At 56.7% G+C, this 17,778-nt stretch overlaps 1 protein-coding gene across 2 annotated transcripts; it reads right to left on the reverse strand.

Annotated features, from left to right (window-relative positions):
• Window positions 1–5,394: 5,394 nt before the first annotated feature.
• FDXR (ferredoxin reductase) lies at window positions 5,395–15,534 on the reverse strand. 2 transcript variants are annotated; one of them, XM_064728607.1, is made up of 12 exons: window positions 15,423–15,534; window positions 14,808–14,905; window positions 13,601–13,696; window positions 12,295–12,417; window positions 11,650–11,763; window positions 11,037–11,138; window positions 9,675–9,782; window positions 9,402–9,486; window positions 8,581–8,783; window positions 8,114–8,285; window positions 7,542–7,715; window positions 5,395–6,860 (listed from the first exon to the last, which is right to left on the reverse strand). In XM_064728607.1, the coding sequence occupies exons 1-12, from the start codon at window positions 15,517–15,519 to the stop codon at window positions 6,730–6,732; spliced, it is 1,503 nt and encodes a 500-aa protein (XP_064584677.1). In that variant the 5' UTR covers window positions 15,520–15,534; the 3' UTR covers window positions 5,395–6,729. The 2 variants fall into 2 exon arrangements, with proteins under 2 accessions (XP_064584677.1, XP_064584678.1); XM_064728608.1 differs by lacking the exon at window positions 15,423–15,534 and adding an exon at window positions 15,009–15,397.
• Between the last annotated feature and the right edge of the window lie 2,244 nt (window positions 15,535–17,778).

Below are 17,778 nucleotides of genomic sequence, written 5' to 3' on the forward strand. Positions count from 1 at the left end.
CTTTAGTACTCCTCCAGCAGCTCAGGGTTTTCATTTATCTCTCCCAGGACTGACTGCTCCATAGACTGGATCCCTCAGAGGGTCTTGGCTCACAAATATTTCCCAGCAGAGCTTCCAGCTGGGCTGAGGGGAGAACAGCAACCCCACACCTGGGACAATACCCAGCTCCACCATCACATCCATGACTCCGCAGCATCCCCATCCCATGGGGATCCCCATCACAGCCCAATCCCCACACGTGAGACAGAGACAACCCCAAGTCTGCTCCACAACTGGGCACAGCTGGTGTTACAGGGCTCGCAAGGGTCTTCAGGGTGAAGAGAGAGACAAGAATGTTGACCTCATGTTCAGAAGGGTTGATTTATTATTTTATGATATATATTACATTATTACTATGGTAAAAGAATAGAAGGAAAGTTCTCAGAAGCTAGCTAAGCTAAGAATAGAAAAGGAATGAATGAACAAAAGGGCTGTGTCTCAGCACAGAGTGAGACCCAGCTCTGCCGTGAGTGGTCAGTAAATCCAAACATTCACCCAAGACCAATCATGGATCCACCTGTTGCATTCCACAGCAGCAGATAACCATTGTTTACATTTTGTTGCTGAGGCCACAGCTTCTCAGAAGGGGGAAAAATCCTAAAGAAAGGATTTTTATGAAAGATGTCGGTGACAAGCTGGAAGGTGTCTGGAAATGCCAGGCCCCCCAGCCACATCTCCTCTCCACTGGGTCCAGTGGCTCGCAGTGAGCAACTGCCCCGAGAGCCCAGCTGCAGTTTTGCAGTTTTCCTGGCAAAGTCCTTCAATGTCTTAAAAAAGAAAACCCCAACATTTTTCTCTGGGAGAAAGCAGTGAGTTCCCAAATCCAACCTGCTGCTGGGTCTGGGTCACCAGACATGATGCAGCTTGTGGGGACTGTTCTGCATCATCAAAATAATTCATTTGTGCATTTAAACACCTAAGGTCCTTTCTATATTAAAAACAGGAAAAGAAAAAAAAGTGCCCTGATGGCTACCAAGGGCCAGGTTGAAACAGGAGCACCACTGGCACCCTGGGATGGAGCCCACAGCCTCAGGAAATGCAGCTGCACTTTTCCTCTTAGTGCCACTCTGCCAGGGGATACTGTGCCCTCATTGCCCAGCTTTCTGGGCTGGGTGGGGACAACACAGGCACCTTCCCCACCTTCATCCTCCTCCTTCCCACTGCTGTGGCTGTGGCCCCGTGTGCGACCCTCGGCATCCCAGCTGGTCCCTTCACCACGGCAGTCCCAGCAAAGGGAGCTCAGCCAGCTTCTCCATCGCCTCGTTACCTTTCCCTGGCATCTCCTCTTGCAGGAGGCTCTGTGAGCAGGTTGATAAATGCAAGGCATGGTGCTCTGACAGCTCCTGGTGTGCAGCCACCTCCTGCAGGGAAGAGCTCGCTGGCAGCCAGGCTGAGGGAGCAAGGAGAATGTGCAAGGCTCGTGTTGGGACTCTGATGTTTGCCCAGGTTTGCACTGCCCATCTAGGCCAACACCAGTCAGAGAAGCGCCCTGGGCTCTGTGCAGACTCCTCAGAGCCCACTGCACCCCGCTGCCATCTCACACCCTAAACTCGGGTAAAGCCCCACATCCTGCCCCAGCCCCCTCCATTCTGGCTCCCCCAGAACTCCAGCCTTGCAGAGCTCCTGGGGACCCCCACCTCCAGCACAAACCTGCACCCAGAGCCACTCAGAGCACCCACCCCCAGCCAGGAGAGGTTTTACCAAGGCTTTGGTATCTCCAGCTCTGTGAGACAAACCCCAGCATCAGCTCCTGTTCCTGGGAGGGTCAGTGTAAGGTTTCTAATCCATGTACATCCTAGACCAGTACTTGGGGAAGGAGAGGACCTGCATCTGTGCATGGCCAGCACAAAGCCAGAGCTGCCCCTGCAAATATAGAGGGGCATCTGGGTGACACAGCTCTCTTGGGCTGTCCCCACAAGCGTCTGCAGCCTGCTAATGGCATCTGACATCAGAGCCCACAGGTCCCTCTGCCAGAGCTGAGTCTTGCAGGTGACACTTGTGGCACATGGGATTTGGCCATGGGCCTACCTCCATTCCCTGCCCTGCACTCATCCCCACCCTGCATCCATCTCAGTCCTTCCTGTTGGCTGCCAACCTCTCCTTCCCAAGAACTCTGGCCAAAACCTAAGAAGGCCTGAGCCCAGGTGCTCCTATTCCTGTCCCCTCTCCTGTTGGGTCTCACTTCAGATGTAAACACAGGTGTAGATCATCTTTCTCCACACTGTGCCACCTTGAGCTGACAGGGCCACCCCTCCTTCCCCACCTCCCCTGTCTGCTCCATCCCACAGAGAATTCAGGGCTCCAGTGCTTAAATAGTCACACAGAGCTGGCTGATATTTTGGATCCCAGCAGCCATAAAAGCAATCAAGGCAGAGAGTGGAGCAAGGAGAAAGGTGGGACAGAAGGCACGGGGATGTTGCTGTGCATGGTGCATGCCTGGCATGGGTCTGGTGCAGCTCCAACCTGGCACAGCTCTGCTGCCACCATGTCCTACCTTCACTGTAATTAAGGGAGCAAAAATAAACAGGGATGGTTTTGTCCCCGCAGGATTATTTCCTCCCCCTGGGGTGGCATGTGCCTGCAGCGCTGCCCCAGAGGTTGGGGATGAGGCAGACAAAGCTGCTGGAAATGGAAATTTCCCAGGAAGGAAGGAAATCACTTCTTTCAGACATCACCCACCAACAACTTTATCTGCTGCTGTCGTATCCCTAAATAACTCCTCGAAACAGCTGCTTGGAGTTTGCATCTCCTACACCTCTGCTCCTCTCTTGACCTTGAGAAATGGGCTCATGCAGTCCCAATTTCTAAAGCCATTCATGCCAAACAGAGGGAAAACATCTGGACTCGCAGCACCACTACCTGACCCTGCACAGCCCTTCAACAACAAGCAAAGACTTTGGCAAGGCTGGATCTGTAAGACTGGGCAGGAAAACCATGAGCCTGTGGTGGGTTTGGAGTCAAGGATGAGCTTGGGGGCCTCTGGGAGAAGGGATGATGTTGTCCCTTGAGTGAAGTGGCTTCCTGGGCACAGTGGGGCTGGTGTCCCACTCCAATGACCCCAGAGCCAACGTGTTCTCCATCCCTGCCCGGGGCTGGGGATGGATCTGGACGGGAAGAGCATATGAGGGATGTGCCCGGGAGAGCAAGGAGTGAGGGTGGGTTAAGGCAGGGCCGGAGCTGTGCTCAGCCAAGGCGCTGAGGTCAGCACTCTCCGGAGCCATCTGTTCCCGGCGAGGCCCCGGCGCAGACGGGCCCGCCGGGCCTCGGGTGCCGCAGTTCGGTGATTCCTGCGGACAGGCCCCGGTGCAGACGGACACACCGGGTTCCGGGCGCCGCAGTTCGGTCACTCCTGTGGGGAGGCCCCGGTGCAGACGGGCTCGCCGGGCCTTGGGTGCCGCAGTTCGGTGATTCCTGTGGAGAGAAGCCGGCGCTGGGCTCGCCGGGCTCCGGGTGCCGCAGTTCGGTGATTCCTGTGGAGAGAAGCCGGCGCTGGGCTCGCCGGGCTCCGGGTGCCGCAGTTCGGTGACTCCTGCAGTGAGGGGCCGGCACAGGCCTGGCCACCGCCCCTGCGCCACGGGGATGGGGCTGGAAAATCGAGTATTAGCCACGCTTGGGAAAAGCCTTTTCAACCATTCTTCTGGTCGCGTGAGCTGGCTTTAAACAGCAACACAGCTCCTCAGTGCCAGGCCAGAGATCCAACTCCAGCTGGTTTTTCCCTTATTCGAGAGCGCAGGAAACCTCCTGCTTTGTGGGCTCTAAATACTCACTGGAAGAGGCCAACTTCAGCAGGCAGTCAACTAGCCAAGCCAGTGAGAGATCTGCTCTTGTCTTCTGGGAATGGTTGGAAAATGAAGCATCAACAGGAGCTTCTGGGATGTGCCAGACATGCTGCTCCAAGGCAGGAGCCCACAGGCAGCCAACGAGCCTGAGGAGCTTGCCTGGACATCTTCAGACAGGGAAACTGAGGCACAGCAGTGCAAAGCTACAAGAGGAAGTTGCAAAGACCCAAATGGAACCATGTCACCACCCCACAGTGTGGCAAGCTCGGCCCCACAGCCAGTCTGGCCGCCTTTCAGAGAAGCACACGGGAGACAGGGAGGGAAGTGGGAGCAGGGAGCCGTGTCCAGCCACTCTCCAGGCCATCGCTCACCACATGCTGACCTCCAGCAGCTTTGTGCAGCCTCATTAAAGCTAAGCTGAGCCATAATTCATCCAAGCACGGCAATCCACATGCAGAGCTGGCAGCGACGACTTTCAGTGTTTCAGGCCTCTTTCCAACAGCAGACGGGTGTCACTCACAGCATCGCCTTTCCAGCTCCTCACCTGCAGCAGAAAATGGCCTTGGAGCTGCTGCTGTGGCCGCTCAGGAGAGCGGAGGGCGAGGGGATGGCTGCCCGGCCAGGCTGCCCTGCTGCCCCTCCGCGCTGGGGACACACCAGGGGCAAACACAAGGTTACTCATGCCCGAAAGCAGAGCCCGGATGCGAGCGGGAGCCTGCAGGGCTGCCCCAGGCTGCCCGGAGCCCCCGGCCCGGGGGTGCCAGGTCACCCCCATCCCCGCCCGGCCCCACGCTCCCCGGTGCGGGCTCCCAGCGCCACCTAACGACGCGGCAGCGGGGACAGGGACAGGGACCTTCCAGAGCGGGATGCAGCCCCGTGCCCTGAGGAGGATGGAGGGCGGCGACAGCGATGGGGAGGCAGAAGAAACCTGGACACAGGGCTGGGGCTTGGGCTCGTAGGCAGAAGAGGAAAGGGAGCTGGAAGCGTTGAATAAAAATTTACATGATTGTAGCCATCCTCCCTCTGCCCATGAGGCTCAGTCCCCTGTCCCTGCCCTTCACTGACCTTCATCATCCCATGATTTTCCCACAGACCAGCATTAACCCCAGGGCCTTGGCCAAGTTCAGGGTTGAGCAAAGTCACTGAGCTCAGCAAGGACAGACACTCCTGTTAATCTGTTATCACAGCCCAAAAACTACCCTGAAGCATCCTCAGTTTGGGAACAGCCACGTGCCAGGCTCAGCATGAGCAGTGGCCTTTTCCACCGCTACAAAAGCACCCTGGCATCAACATTCAAGGCGATATGGAAGAAAATCCTGGGGAGGATCCATCTCCTCTCTTCACAAAACCTTCAGATTTGATGCAGCCACAACAACTCCTTGGCTGTCACATTCCTGGCTGGGCTGCCAAGCTGAACTGCTGCTCCCCGTGGTAGGTGCAGCCCCCTCGCCTCCCTCCCCCTTCCCAAAGCTCTGATTCACCTCGGAACCCAGCACTGATGTAATCTCCTGCTCGAGAGTTCAGCATTAGGACTGCATCAGCCACGAGACGTAAGGAGAGCCACATCACACAAACAGCTGTTCCACAAAAGCTTTATTGCTCGTTTGAGTACGAGTTCCCATTATCACATTTCCTGAGTTTCTTAATGAGCTTTCAAATGAGATTTAAATAGAAAAGTATGGGAGAGAAAAAGGGAAAAATAGGGAGAAGTCAGAGATCTCCCTTCCTTGAGTTGAGTCAGAGATGAGGTGAGAGAACAGTGCCCTGTGGGCAAGTCCTCTGCCGTGAGAGCTGGGCTGAGGTGGAGGTTGCCCTAGCTCGATCTCTCCTGTGCCTCCATCACAGAGCCACTGCCATTGTCACCATTTCAGGCCAGGGAGGAGGGGTTGCAATCCTGCAGTGCTCTGGCAGGGAGCACGGGGGGGGGGCTGGGGACAGCCAGGGAAGGGGCCCCGCTGACGCTGCCCCTGCGCCAGGGATAAAAGGAGATTACAGCTCACGGCTTGTAATCTGGCTTAAAACCTGACACCGTCACCGTAGGCAATCTGGGCTAAGAGAAGCATTTAATAAGCTTCAAAACACACAGACAAAAAATAATATAACCCCACCAGTGAAAGGAGAGAAAGAGCTCAAGGCACTGCTTGCACCAGTCAGCACTGGCAGGTACCAATGGACACAGGATCCCTCATGATCCTGAACAAGGCAATTACATGCTTGTTATCCCAATCTACCCTGTAAGATAGACTGTGGGCAGCAGAAGGCAAATTAACTGTGGGAAGTAGAAAGCAAATTAATGCCCTTTTCTACTTGTGTAGAGCTCACAAGTGGAGAGCACCCAGAGCTGCCTTGCCTTGGGACATTGCAGGAGCTGCAGCTCTGAGGTCAAGGCAGTGGCAGACAAAGAGCCCAGACTCAAGTTGTAGGTCCATTTTGGCTTCCCTGGAAGGGTTTATTTTTTAAAAAACATCATTATTAAAAGACGCCTGCTCTGGCATGAATGACAAGGCAACAAACCCATTTGGCTTGTGGCTTAGAGGGGAGGCAGCAAGACACAGGGAAACTTCTCCATGTGACCTGCTGTGAGAGAATGGCTGGTCAGGAGTTCCCCAGGTGCACACACACCTCCCTTCACCTGCACTGCATGATTCATTAATGTTTCAAAGACAGACAAGAACCACCCCCGGGAATGGTAGCTGGCTGCAGGGATGTGGGGCCAGCCAACAGCCTCAGGTCTTGAGACTTTGGGAACCCAGAGTTCGTTATTACCAGAGAGGCCCCAGTGTCACACACCCCTCCAGAGCCACCACCAGCCCCAGACAGAAGCCCTGTGCTCCTGGCTCTGCTCATGACCCACTGGTGTTGCCCCAGGACGGTCCCACTGGGGCAGTGCCAGGGCCCCACCAGGGCTGCCTCAGTGACCGATGATCCGCAGCATCTCCGCAGGATCCACGATCTTCTCCCGGGGTTTGCCAGCAGCTTTGCCTCTCGCCACTTCCGCAGCATCAATCTTCTCCCAGTCCGAGAAGGAAACGGGACGGACCCCTGAGGTGATGGTGAGACACAGGAGAGAGAATTTAACCAAGTAAGAACAAGTTCAGCCTCACCTCCCCATTGGCAGGGCCCTGATGTGGCAGCAGAGCTGCCCTTTCTGACACGGTGTCAGAGCTCAGCCTCGCAAAGGAGAAATAATTCCTAACGCCACAAGGAGAGGGGTGGCAGGTTCCAGTCGGCTCGGATCAGTCAGACCTTTGTGAGCCGTAACAACAGCGAGCACAAACCACCTCGGGGGACAAAATGCTTCCAGTTCACTGTTAAACCTCAGACAGTTTAAGAGGCAAAACACACACACACACTTTAATTGAATGTCTTTAAACACAGCTACAGCAAATTACTCTCCTGGGCATTTTAATCTTTCCCCTAACTTGCTTGGAAGGATTACTAGGAAAACCACTCAAGAGCAATAGCTCACTGTCTCGGCAGCTGACACTGACATTTTACCCAAGGTCTGTGCTGCTTTTATTGGCCCTTCCCAGAAAGTGGTCATTAACCTCAGCAATGACACAGATATTTGAGAGAATTCAAGCCCTGTTCTCCCTGGGCTTTGGAACATCAAAACAGCAGAATAATCCATTCCCATGGTTCGGACTCTGCTCCCTCACAGATCCAGGAGCAGTTTGGCTGCATTGATCCCTCCTGCTGGTTGCTACTGACCCTCGCACTGACCTCGGCTGTGCAGGATGCTCTCCACAAGCCCAAAGCCTTCTCTGGAAGGGGATATATCCAGCACACCCCCCTGGAGATCCTCCAGCAGAGACTGGGCAGTGTCAAAGCTGTCGTTCATGGTGGTGATGATCACGCCTGTGGGTCCTCTCTTCACCCACCCGCTGCAGTACAGACCTGCAGGGGCACATGGAGCAGCCAGGCTCAGGTCAGCACGTGGCCTTGGATCCTTCTGGCTGCAAGTCCCTGCCCTCTTCCCCCCCTTGGTGAGGTGAATAGACTCTTACACAGTGCTGTGGCAGGAGTTTGTGTACCTACAGATCAGCACAAAGCAGCTGCATGGGCTGTGTCACTTTAGTAACAGGGTGCAGTAAAACCCCTGTGCTAAACCAGACAACCCTAAAGAGATGGAGACTGGCCAGCTCTTAACCCCTGACAGAGGCACCTCATGCCCTCAGTTCCCACTCTCCAAGATGTGCAATACCCATACCCTTGGTGAGTAACTTCCCACCCCAAAGCCCCCAGCCCAGCAGCTGTGCTCAGCAGGCCCCATGCAAATCCCTGTGGATGCAGACCTGGGACACCCTCGACTCTGCCCGAGCTGTTGGGGATGACCCCGCGCTGGCTGTCGAAGGGCACGGCCGGGTCCAGCGGCAGGCTCCGGTAGCCGATGCTGCTCAGCACCAGCCCACACTCCAGCTCCTCCACATCTCCAGTGGGAATGGCTTTGGCAGAGTCACCCGAGCCCTGAGAGAGGGAGGAAAAGGCTGCTGACCACCACAGTCACCACTGCAGAGCAACAGCCCCCTCCAGTCCCCTTTGGCATCTTTGACCCCTGGGTATTTGCTAAAGGCCATTCTGCAGCAGCATCAGGGAAAGAGCTCACTTTGGAAAAACTCTTTGTGGTACCAGAAGCTCTTTTGGTATCAGATTCCCTAAGAGCCTGCCAGAGGCCACTCCTGACAGCCAGGGCACACAGAGGTGTCTTTGGGGAGATTCCCAAGGGATGGATGTGTCCTGCTCCACCCCAGCCCCCCGGTACCTCGAGGCGGGTCAGGGCCATGCGGACGCCCCTCGCCCTGCTCCCATCAGCACTGGGCAGCACTTCCTGGGGGCTGCGCTGGAACTTCAGCCCCCACTCCCGGGGGGCTGCTGCCCCTGCTGCCCCTGCCTGCATCTCCACTGGCTTCTCCAGGGCTGTTTTGATCATCAGCTCAGTCAGTCGCTTCCTGGGCCTGGAAGCATCTAGGAAAAGAGAGAAATCTTCACAACAGGAATCAGCAAAAACCCCTTGAGACACAGCACTGGGCCAAGGCTATGTCAGGGCTGTGTCAGTATGTGAGTCTGTCATGTTGGTGGGAGCCTGACACCTTTGAGATGACAAACTGCAAGTCAAAGTGACCAGAGGACCTCCTGAGGCTTGAGGCCAGTGGGACACACAAATCAAAGTCTGCAATTTCCTGTCTTGCTGGTGCTTGGAGGCAGCAGCCCGTGGAGAAGAGCAGGTCTCTGGACACCCTTGAACTCAGTGTTTTCTTTTCAGGTCTGCAGGAAGCTCTTAAATCAACAGCCTTGGGATCTCCCCAGCAAGGTTCCCTCAGCCCTCCTGAGCCTCCTGCCCTCATCACTCAGAGTGTAAGCACTAAGTGGCTGCACAAACAGAGATACACAATGTTCCCTTGTCTTGGTGCCTCCTGGCACTCTGAGGACATGACACACCATGGTAACAGCCTTCATGAGCCAGGCATTAAGTACAGGACAAGACTTTTTCTGATGTACACTCTGGGCACCTGCAGATCACTCCTGGTTGCTCACCTGCCAAGGTGAGTCCCTGTCTGGACAAGCATGGCACACTTCCCTCACCTTTGACAGCACTTTCGAGGCCTGTGAAGTCAGCAGGGTCCAGGACAGCTCTGGCACCAGGCAGGTTTATCATCTCCCGCAGCTCCTGGGAATTGTGGGCAGGAAAATGTAACCTCCAGCAGAGAGAGGACAGCCCCAAACCCCTAGGAGCCAGGAAATGGGTGCAGGAAGGAGGATGCCTGGGATCCACACTCACCCCCAAACCACCCCTCCCCACCAGGGACAGGCAGTTTGGGGCTCAGCTCTGGGAAACAGCAGGACCTCCAGCCTCACCTTGATGGTGAAAGCGACTTGGAGAGGTCCCCTCCTCCCAACCAGCCAGACACGCTTCACCTTGCTGCAGGCAAGAGCTGCCAGGGAGCTGTCAGTGATGTCTGTCTTCTGCAAAACAGAGACAGCAGAGTGGGATGAGGGCAGATCTGGAGGGAGCTGGGGAGAAGGCACAGCCTCTGAAGGTGAAAAATCAGCAGAAAAGCTGGCTGTGCATGCAGAGAGCCCGGGCGAGGACGGGAAAGAAGTCATCTCCCTTTGCACAGAGCTATTTGCACAGCTGGTCCCTCATCACTGAATGTTCTTTCCGAGGCCATAATGCACCAGAGGTAACGAGCCAGCACCCCGTGACTGCCTCGGGGGATCCACCCAGCAGGTTCACCTTGGGGCTAACAGAGCAAAGCCTTCACTCAGCTCCATCCTGAGGTGCCTGCAGATGCTGTTGGGGAAATTCCCAGCTGAGGATATACAGGCTCTGGATGAAACCTGCTGCAAACCACAGCTCAAATCAGCACCTGCCTGCCCCAGGCAGCTCCAGCACAAGCACAAGCCTCAGCCTGGCACTGGCACCTCACAGAAATCCTGTGCTCTGTTTCAATCATGTCTGCTTATCCAGACTGCAAGATCTTGTCCAGAGAAAACACGATGGGAGAGACACAAGGTCACCAGGATAAACCATTCCAGACCAATATTCCTGTCAGGAACTACCTGCCCACCCTGGCACTCATACCAGTGCCATGTCTTTTGCAGCACTGCTCCCAGCTGGCTTAAGTCACTGGTTGGCAGTGTCTCCAAGTTTGGGGGCTTTTATAATTTAATTTAGATATTAATACAGGAAGCTGCTGCACAGGTGTAACAAACCTCGTGGCATTTCTCCCAGAGGGAAAGCCTTTGCTGCCAACATCTGGGGCAGCAGCTGTATGGAGCAGCTGGTGCACACCAGCTCCCAGCTGTCTGTAGGGATGAGGTCCACCAGTCTGCCCAGTGCCACCAGCTGAAACCAGGCTGCTGCCCTCAGCTCCAGCAGAAAAAGATAAACCTCAACAGAAGTTTCTGCTTTGGTGGCAGAAGTGAGAAAGTGGCTCCTCTTTTGCTTCTCATAGGGATGATGCTCAATTTCCAACGCTTTGGATGCCAGCAGAGCAATCCAGAGGCCTCTGCAGCATCACCCAAGTCCTGGCCACAGCCTTGGATCACTCCCTACAGACCGTGAATCCATGGGTGCACCCAACAGGCAGCAGCCTTCCCGGGGAAACATCCCAAAGACAGAGGAGTTTGAGGTTTTGGTGGGAGCCAGCAGGCACCCAGCAGGGAGGGAATCTGGGGCATGGGCTGCCCTCACGGGGCAGAGCTGCCATCACTCACCCTGAGGAGCTGCAGTGGGGACAGCAGGATGCGGGCAATGTCCAGTGCCACATTGCCATGACCCAGGATCAGCGCTGTCTCACAGCTCAGGTCAGGCTTTAGCTGTGGGGAGAGACCCAGCTGTGATGAATCCACATGGCCTCCACAATGTCCAGCCCTTTAGACCCGCTCCTACCACCCAAATTCCCTTCCACCCTGCTCTGCCCCAAAAAGAGATGATGCAGCTTGGCAAACTACACACCAGCCCCCTCCCCAAGCAGACACAGCAACACAGCTGCTCCAGGCACCCCAGATGATCCCCCTTCCCACCTTTCCTGCCCTCCTGGGAGCAGGAGCTGTTTTGGCCAAAAAAGCTCCTCAGGAAGCAGAGCATCACCCCTACAGGTTCCCATCTGGCCCTGCCAAAATGTGCTGCCAACGTGCACAGCCAGCTAATCCACTCTCACTGATGTGCAAATTGTTCACATTTCTACCATCTAAGAAGGATTTAACATGGCTTCTGCTAATCTTTTCCAATTGCAGGCCTTTCAGGACTTAATCTGGAGCTGAATGCCTGTATTGGGATGGAAAGAAGGACGGGAGGAAGGGCAGGGAAGCACAGGGCCATACTCACATCCTGGTTCTCGGGCAGCCCGTTGTACCAGCCCACGAAGGCTCGGGCTGAGTAAACACCAGGGAGGTTCTCCCCTGGGATCCCCAGGACCCGGTTGTCTTCAGCACCATAACTCTGAGGAGGCAGCAGGCACAGTCAGAGATGTCACTATGTGCAGGATTTGACACCAAAACACAAATCCCCCCGTCCAGCTGCTGTCAGGGTCACTGCACAGCTGTGATATCCCCTCCCAAAGGCTGAGCTACTCAGTGGAAGGGCTAAACACAGCCCAAGCACAGGGGCTTCATCCACCTCATCGTCCTGGGCTCCAGAGCCAAATTCAATGTCCTTGGTCCAAGGCAGAGCATGACAAGCTGAGGACTGATCAGAGCAAGGACAAATCCATGGCAGGCTAAAATAAGCACTGGCCAGCACAGGGAGAAGTTTCAGAGACCTGCACTTGATGCCATGCTCCAGCACATGCCCCCTGCAAGGGCTCTGGACAAGCCCGCCAGCATCTGAGCTGTCCCAAGGCTGGGAAGAGCTGCCCATGGTAACGAGGCACCCAGAAACACCTCACCCAAACACTCTTCCCAAGATGCCAGTGGAGAACAACCCTGCAGACCTTCCCCAGGACTCGAGGGGCACCAAGGCTCGGGTACCCACCAGCACCACGGCGTGGTACGCCTGCTGCAGCTCCGGCACCGTCACGTCCCTGCCCACGGTGACGTTCCCGTAGAAGCCGCAGCGCCCCGAGCGCGCCGTCTGCGTGAAGGTGTTGGTGACGTTCTGCAGAGAGCACAGAGCCACAGCTGCAGCCACAGCCAGGCCAAGGCTGCTGCTCACAGCACATCCCTGGGCCTGCCCCCTCCAGCCTTGAGATCTTCACCGCCTCATCCCAATCAAGGTATTCTGAGACTCTTATCTACCAACAGCCAGAGATAACTCACGGGGAGATAAGCACAGCTGTGACTTGGCACTCTCTCCACCACCCTTTGTGAAAGGAAAATCCATATTTTGTACCCACCTAGGGAGGACAGGACCTTCCCAGTACATTCAGCCCCTCAGAATAAACCCCACTGCAGGGGAAAACTCCTTCCCAAAAGTGAGGTTTGCAGCCCACCTGGTCCCCTCTGCTGGCATCTCATCTCAACCCTTCCTGAAAGCCCCTTCCTTGAGAGAGGATGCAGGGCACGATGGCATCCAGGCCTTTTTCTTCTCAGTGATCAGGGCTACACAGCAAAACCACCACTCCCAGCCCTGCAGCCCCAGATGGACTCAGCCTGGGGACAGGACAGACACCACCACATCAGCTGGGGCAGTGTCTGCAGCATGTCCATTCCTCCCCTCTCACACAAAGGGATCCAGGCATTTCGGTCTTTGGGTCTCCAGGGGTTAGAGGAAGCCGCTGCAAGATATTGCTGTGTCTGGATCTCCCATGTCTGGATCTTCTGTATCCCACCCTTCCAACCACCTCCACTCCAGCTCAGATATAGCAGATACTCCTGGGTACCACTCACTGCCAGGCAAAGGAAAATGGCTGGGAAATACTTGGTTTAATTTTTCCTTGCCCAGGGGAGCCCCTACAGCCCAACTCCACTGCCCCCATGAGGAGATCTGTGTGTTCCCAGAATGGGTACTGCTTGAGGGGCAAACAGCAGCAGCAATGAGCAGCCCAGGGACACAGAAACCCATCTGTGCTCCTTGGCCTTGCTCTGGGCCAGGCTGACCAGCACCAGGAGCAGCACTTCCCATCACAAGCCCCTGGTTGGGGCCCACTGCCCTGAGCCCTTATGGCAGGTGTCCCATGTCACCTGTCTGCGGCCTTAGCATGGACAAGGAGGAGACCTGGACCTCTCTGGCCTGACAGCTCCATGTCACAGAGAGCCTGGGGCACCAGGAAGGACAGTGACCACCTCAGCTGCACCCACCACACTCAACCACACAGCAAGGGCAGGGAGCCAGCACCAACCTTGACCTCAGGGTGGTCTGGGGCCACTCCAAAACGCACCAGTCCAAAGGGAACGGGCAGCTTCTCATAGATGTCCACCAGGGCCCCACCATGGTGCTGCAGGAGGAGAAAGTCACAGCCAGGATGAGGACAGAAAGGTCACAGCAGCCTAGCAACACTCATCTGCAGCTGGGGGAATACAGGGCAGGAGGATGGGCTGCAGCAAGCCAGACACAGCCTGTTCCAGACCCTTCCATGAGCAGGATGATGCTGCACCTGTTACTGCCAGCTCAGACCACAAGATGTAGCACAGAGTGACCCCAGCCACCATCAAGTCCATCTTGTGGGGCTCCATCTCCCTGCCCAGTCCTGAGCTCCTTTTCCACACTACCCTGGTGGGCATCCAGTGCCTGGGGGGCTGATCAGAGAGCCCCAGGCCAGCTGGGAAGCAGCCAGTACAGCACCCTGGGGGCTGGGGACCTGCCAGACATCTCCCAGTCCCCAGCAGAGTTGCCCATGCCTTGACATGGCCTGGGCTGAGTCACCTCAGGGTCAGAGCCTTAGACAGACCCTTGGCTGCAAGGCTTTTGTTATCTTGTATTTTGAGTCAGCCTCTTCCCGAGATTAAGCAGCCCTGAAATTCGTCCCTGAGGCTTAGTAACAGCTATTTTCCAACACACTCCAGAGACAGCACAGTATGGTTTAATGATGGGGTTAAGCCGCTGTATCTCTGGAGGGTGCCAGTAGCCCAGTTCTGTGTTCAGGTCTCATTTCCCAACAGACCTGACTGCCCAGAGCACTGGCATCTGCAGACACAAGGTAAAGCATCACCCATGTGTCTTAATTCTGCTGGGAGAGGAGGGAGGAGAGCAGGTCCCGCACAGCCACTTCAAACGCACAGTTAATGTCATTCCTGCTGAGTGACAACAGCTTTGAGTGAGGCAGATTCCTGCTAATTATTTGATTCTAGAAAAGTCACTTGGGATGAACTCACAGCAACCAAAGTCCTGAATGGACAACCCAGGGGCAGGGCAGGGATGAAAGCAGTGGTACCGACCCCAACCAAAGAGGCCCAGAAGGACTTTGTGGAGTCTGGGCAGCCCCAAGCAGCTCCCAACAACACCGACCTGGCTGGAGCAGGGCCAGGAGCCCACAAACCCACCCCAGCACCGCTGAGAGGCAGGCAGGGCAGAGAGGCCTCCCCCGCGGGCAGATCCCGTGGCGGTACCTTGAGGATGTGCTGAGCCGTGTAGAAGCCGGCGGGGCCGCTGCCCACCACGCAGACCCGGGGCGCCGGGGCGGCCGAGCACAGCCACCGCCGCAGACCTGCGGGGGAGAACGACAGGCAGGGCGTGAAGCCACCGGAGCTGGCACCCGAGCTGGCACCCGCCGGGGCCGGCGCGGCCCCTCCCCGGAGCCCGGCACGCACCCAGCGGGGCTCGGCCCCCCGCGCCGGCCATGGCCGCAGCCGAGCAGAGCGGGGCCGGCGTTCTGCACCGCACCGGGAGCTCAGGGACAGCGGCCTTGGCGCTTGGGGCCGGGCCGGGGCCGGCGGGTGTGAACGGCTGCAGAGCCCAGAACCGAGAGCCCGAGCCCGCGCACCGGGGTCCCAGGGGCCGCACGGTTCCCTCAGCCCCAGGGGTGGAGCAGGGCCCTGCGGGGCGCCGTTCCCTCAGCCCCAGGGGTGGAGCAGGGCCCTGCGGGGCGCGGTTCCCGCGGTTCCCGCAGCCCCGCGGTTCCCTCAGCCCCGGCTGCCCCGCTCCGGGCCCGCTCCCCCAGGGCACGCGTTCGCCGGGCCGCGTTCCGCTGCCGCCACCGGGCCCCGCCCCTCCTCCTCACTGACCAATCGTGAGGCGGCACAGCGCCTTGCTTAGCATAGCCCCTCCTCCCGTCACCGCCCGGCCCCGCCCCGGCCCCGCCAGCCAATGGCAGCGCGCCATTCCCACTGCGGCGGACCGGAAGCGCGGTGTTACCATAGAGAGGCAGGGAAGGAAGGGCCGGCTGGCGGCCGCTCGCACCGCCGCTCTCTATGGTGAGACGTCCGTGGTACCAGGCGCGCTCTCGCAGCATCATCATCATCATCACTGATGCTGCTGATTGCCTGCGCCCCTTTGCCGCCCAAACAGCGACCAGCTGCCGAGATCTGCCGGTGAAAGCGAACCTCAGACTGATTTTAACCATGCGCTGCACAGTGACCTTGCTCTTGGCAGGATAAAACCCCAGCGTCCTTCAGTAAAGAGTAAAACATTAACGCCAGAGAGAGTGGATAAATGATGCTGGCAGAACTCCTGCCCCAGCGTCCCCACGGTCGCTGCTCTATTTCCTCCTTCATCCCCATCACAGCGCATTTCAGATGCTGGTGCTCTCACCTCCAGGCAGGAGCACTACATCCCATCGTGTTCAGCCACTGCACAACACTCCAGACAGAAAAATCATCTCAGCGGGCCCAGTAGACATTGAAAAGTTGGCCAGATGCCAGAGCACGCAGGCAAGTGCTTGACGGGGCTCTTAAAATGCAATTAAGACCATGAGGAGTTTACAGCCAGGAGCTGGTTGTAATATGGATCATAAAATTCACACACTTTCTCTCCTGGTTTTGGAAATGAGCTGATGGCTTTCTGCAAAGGCATGCTGGAAACGGCAGCTGCCTCTGTGCCTCCTTCTGCACCCGCTCCTTCAGGGGGCTGTGGCCAGGACCAGGAATTCCAACTGCTCCAAACCCTCATCCTCAGGTCAGCACAGCAACCATTGAGCCCCTGCCCAGAGGAGCAAGGCTGAAGGCTCCAAATATCACCACAGACGTCATCCACAAAAGCAGCAAGTTTAAATTTGGAGGGTTCCAAGCACAGTCAGAATCCTCCTTTTTTTCCAGAATTCTCCCTTTTCCCCTTTAACTTCTGTATCCACCAGTTCTGGCAGGGAATAATCCGTCTATTTCCCAAATCACAGGCTGTCTCCTGCTGGCTGAGGGACCTGCAAACACTTGCCTTCAGCTGGCATTGCTTTAAACAACATCCACAAAATGCAGCTGGGAAGGAGCTGTTGCTCTGACCAATGCCTGGGAACATTCTGGGGCTTGATCTCTTGCAGCAGAGAGGGCAAAAGAGAATTTTGTGCCCACACACAGGAACATGTGGGGTTAAGATTACCCTGCCTGAATCAAAAGCACCTCTAATGCTCCCTCACCCCCTTGCTGGAGCTGGGAATGTCAATAATTTGTCACATTTGTCTTATCTCTGATGCTTAATTGAGAGATGAACTGGGGAAGGGTCTCAGACCCCCCAGAGCATTCAGGCCATTTGCTCTGGCCATGCTCCTCCAGCTGCTCCCCCAGCTCCAGCCCCAGCCCAAGCCCTGCCCAGAGGGTGGGATTTGTGGGATTTGCCCTCTGGGTGTTTCACAATGCCCGGGATCGATGGCCCACATGGGCCTGCAGAGAGGTGGCAATGCCACCAGATCAGTGCATCAGCAGCACTGGACCCCAGCCCAGCATAAATCAATAATTCAACATTTCTGATGCCAAAGGGTCACAGTGGATGGATACAGGGCCCCTCACACCACAGGGACACTTCTCCTGTGCATCTCAGGAGGCTCCTGGACGTGCTGGAGGAGAAGCTGAGTAAAACACCATGGATTGCCCTCTGCCACAATCACCCTGCCACGGGCCAGGGCCAGGGCATTGCATCCGTGAGCCTTGGGGCACATTTGCCTGTGAAGCCTCATAAATCCCCAACGTGGCACTGCAGGGGTGCAGCCCGGATGGGAGGACACTCAAACCACAGAGCACAACCCCAGGCTGAGAGCAGAGCCCCTGCTCCCAGTTTGGCCATCTGCCTTTGCTGTGCCAGCTCCCCCTGGGCTGGGCTTTGCCATCGGTGCTGCAGAGCACCAGGTAAAGGCAGACACAGCTCCCCACAGATGCCCAGGGGAGCACCCCAGCCCTGGCAGCAGCACAGGGGGCAGAGCTCACCCTCCCCAGGCAGGGAAAGCCTCCCAGGCCCTGACACCTGCCTGCCTCTGATTCCCTTGATAAATCCCCACAGCAATGCCCAGGCTGGGGCCACCTCTGGCACCCCAACACTGGCACCCCCATGGGGTGAGGGTCTCTGCCCCACTCCTACCCTGGGCAGCACAGGACACCAGTCAGACTCCCTCCAGCAAAAAACCCCAATGATAAAGGAAATCCACCCCAAAGTGTT

The sequence above is a fragment of the Zonotrichia leucophrys genome, chromosome 18 (genome assembly GCF_028769735.1).
Source record: "Zonotrichia leucophrys gambelii isolate GWCS_2022_RI chromosome 18, RI_Zleu_2.0, whole genome shotgun sequence".
NCBI lineage: Eukaryota > Metazoa > Chordata > Aves > Passeriformes > Passerellidae > Zonotrichia > Zonotrichia leucophrys.

Excerpts from the sequence above, each read along its gene's own strand:
- FDXR (XM_064728607.1), bottom strand. The coding sequence starts at position 15,519 with ATGGCGCGCTGCCATTGGCTGGCGGGGCCGGGGCGGGGCCGGGCGGTG. Across the intron at positions 14,906-15,422 it reads GCTGTGCCGCCTCACGATTG|GTCTGCGGCGGTGGCTGTGC; the intron begins GTCAGTGAGGAG and ends TCTCCCCCGCAG. Across the intron at positions 9,783-11,036 it reads CCCCACTGCAGCTCCTCAGG|AAGACAGACATCACTGACAG; the intron begins GTGAGTGATGGC and ends TCTGTTTTGCAG.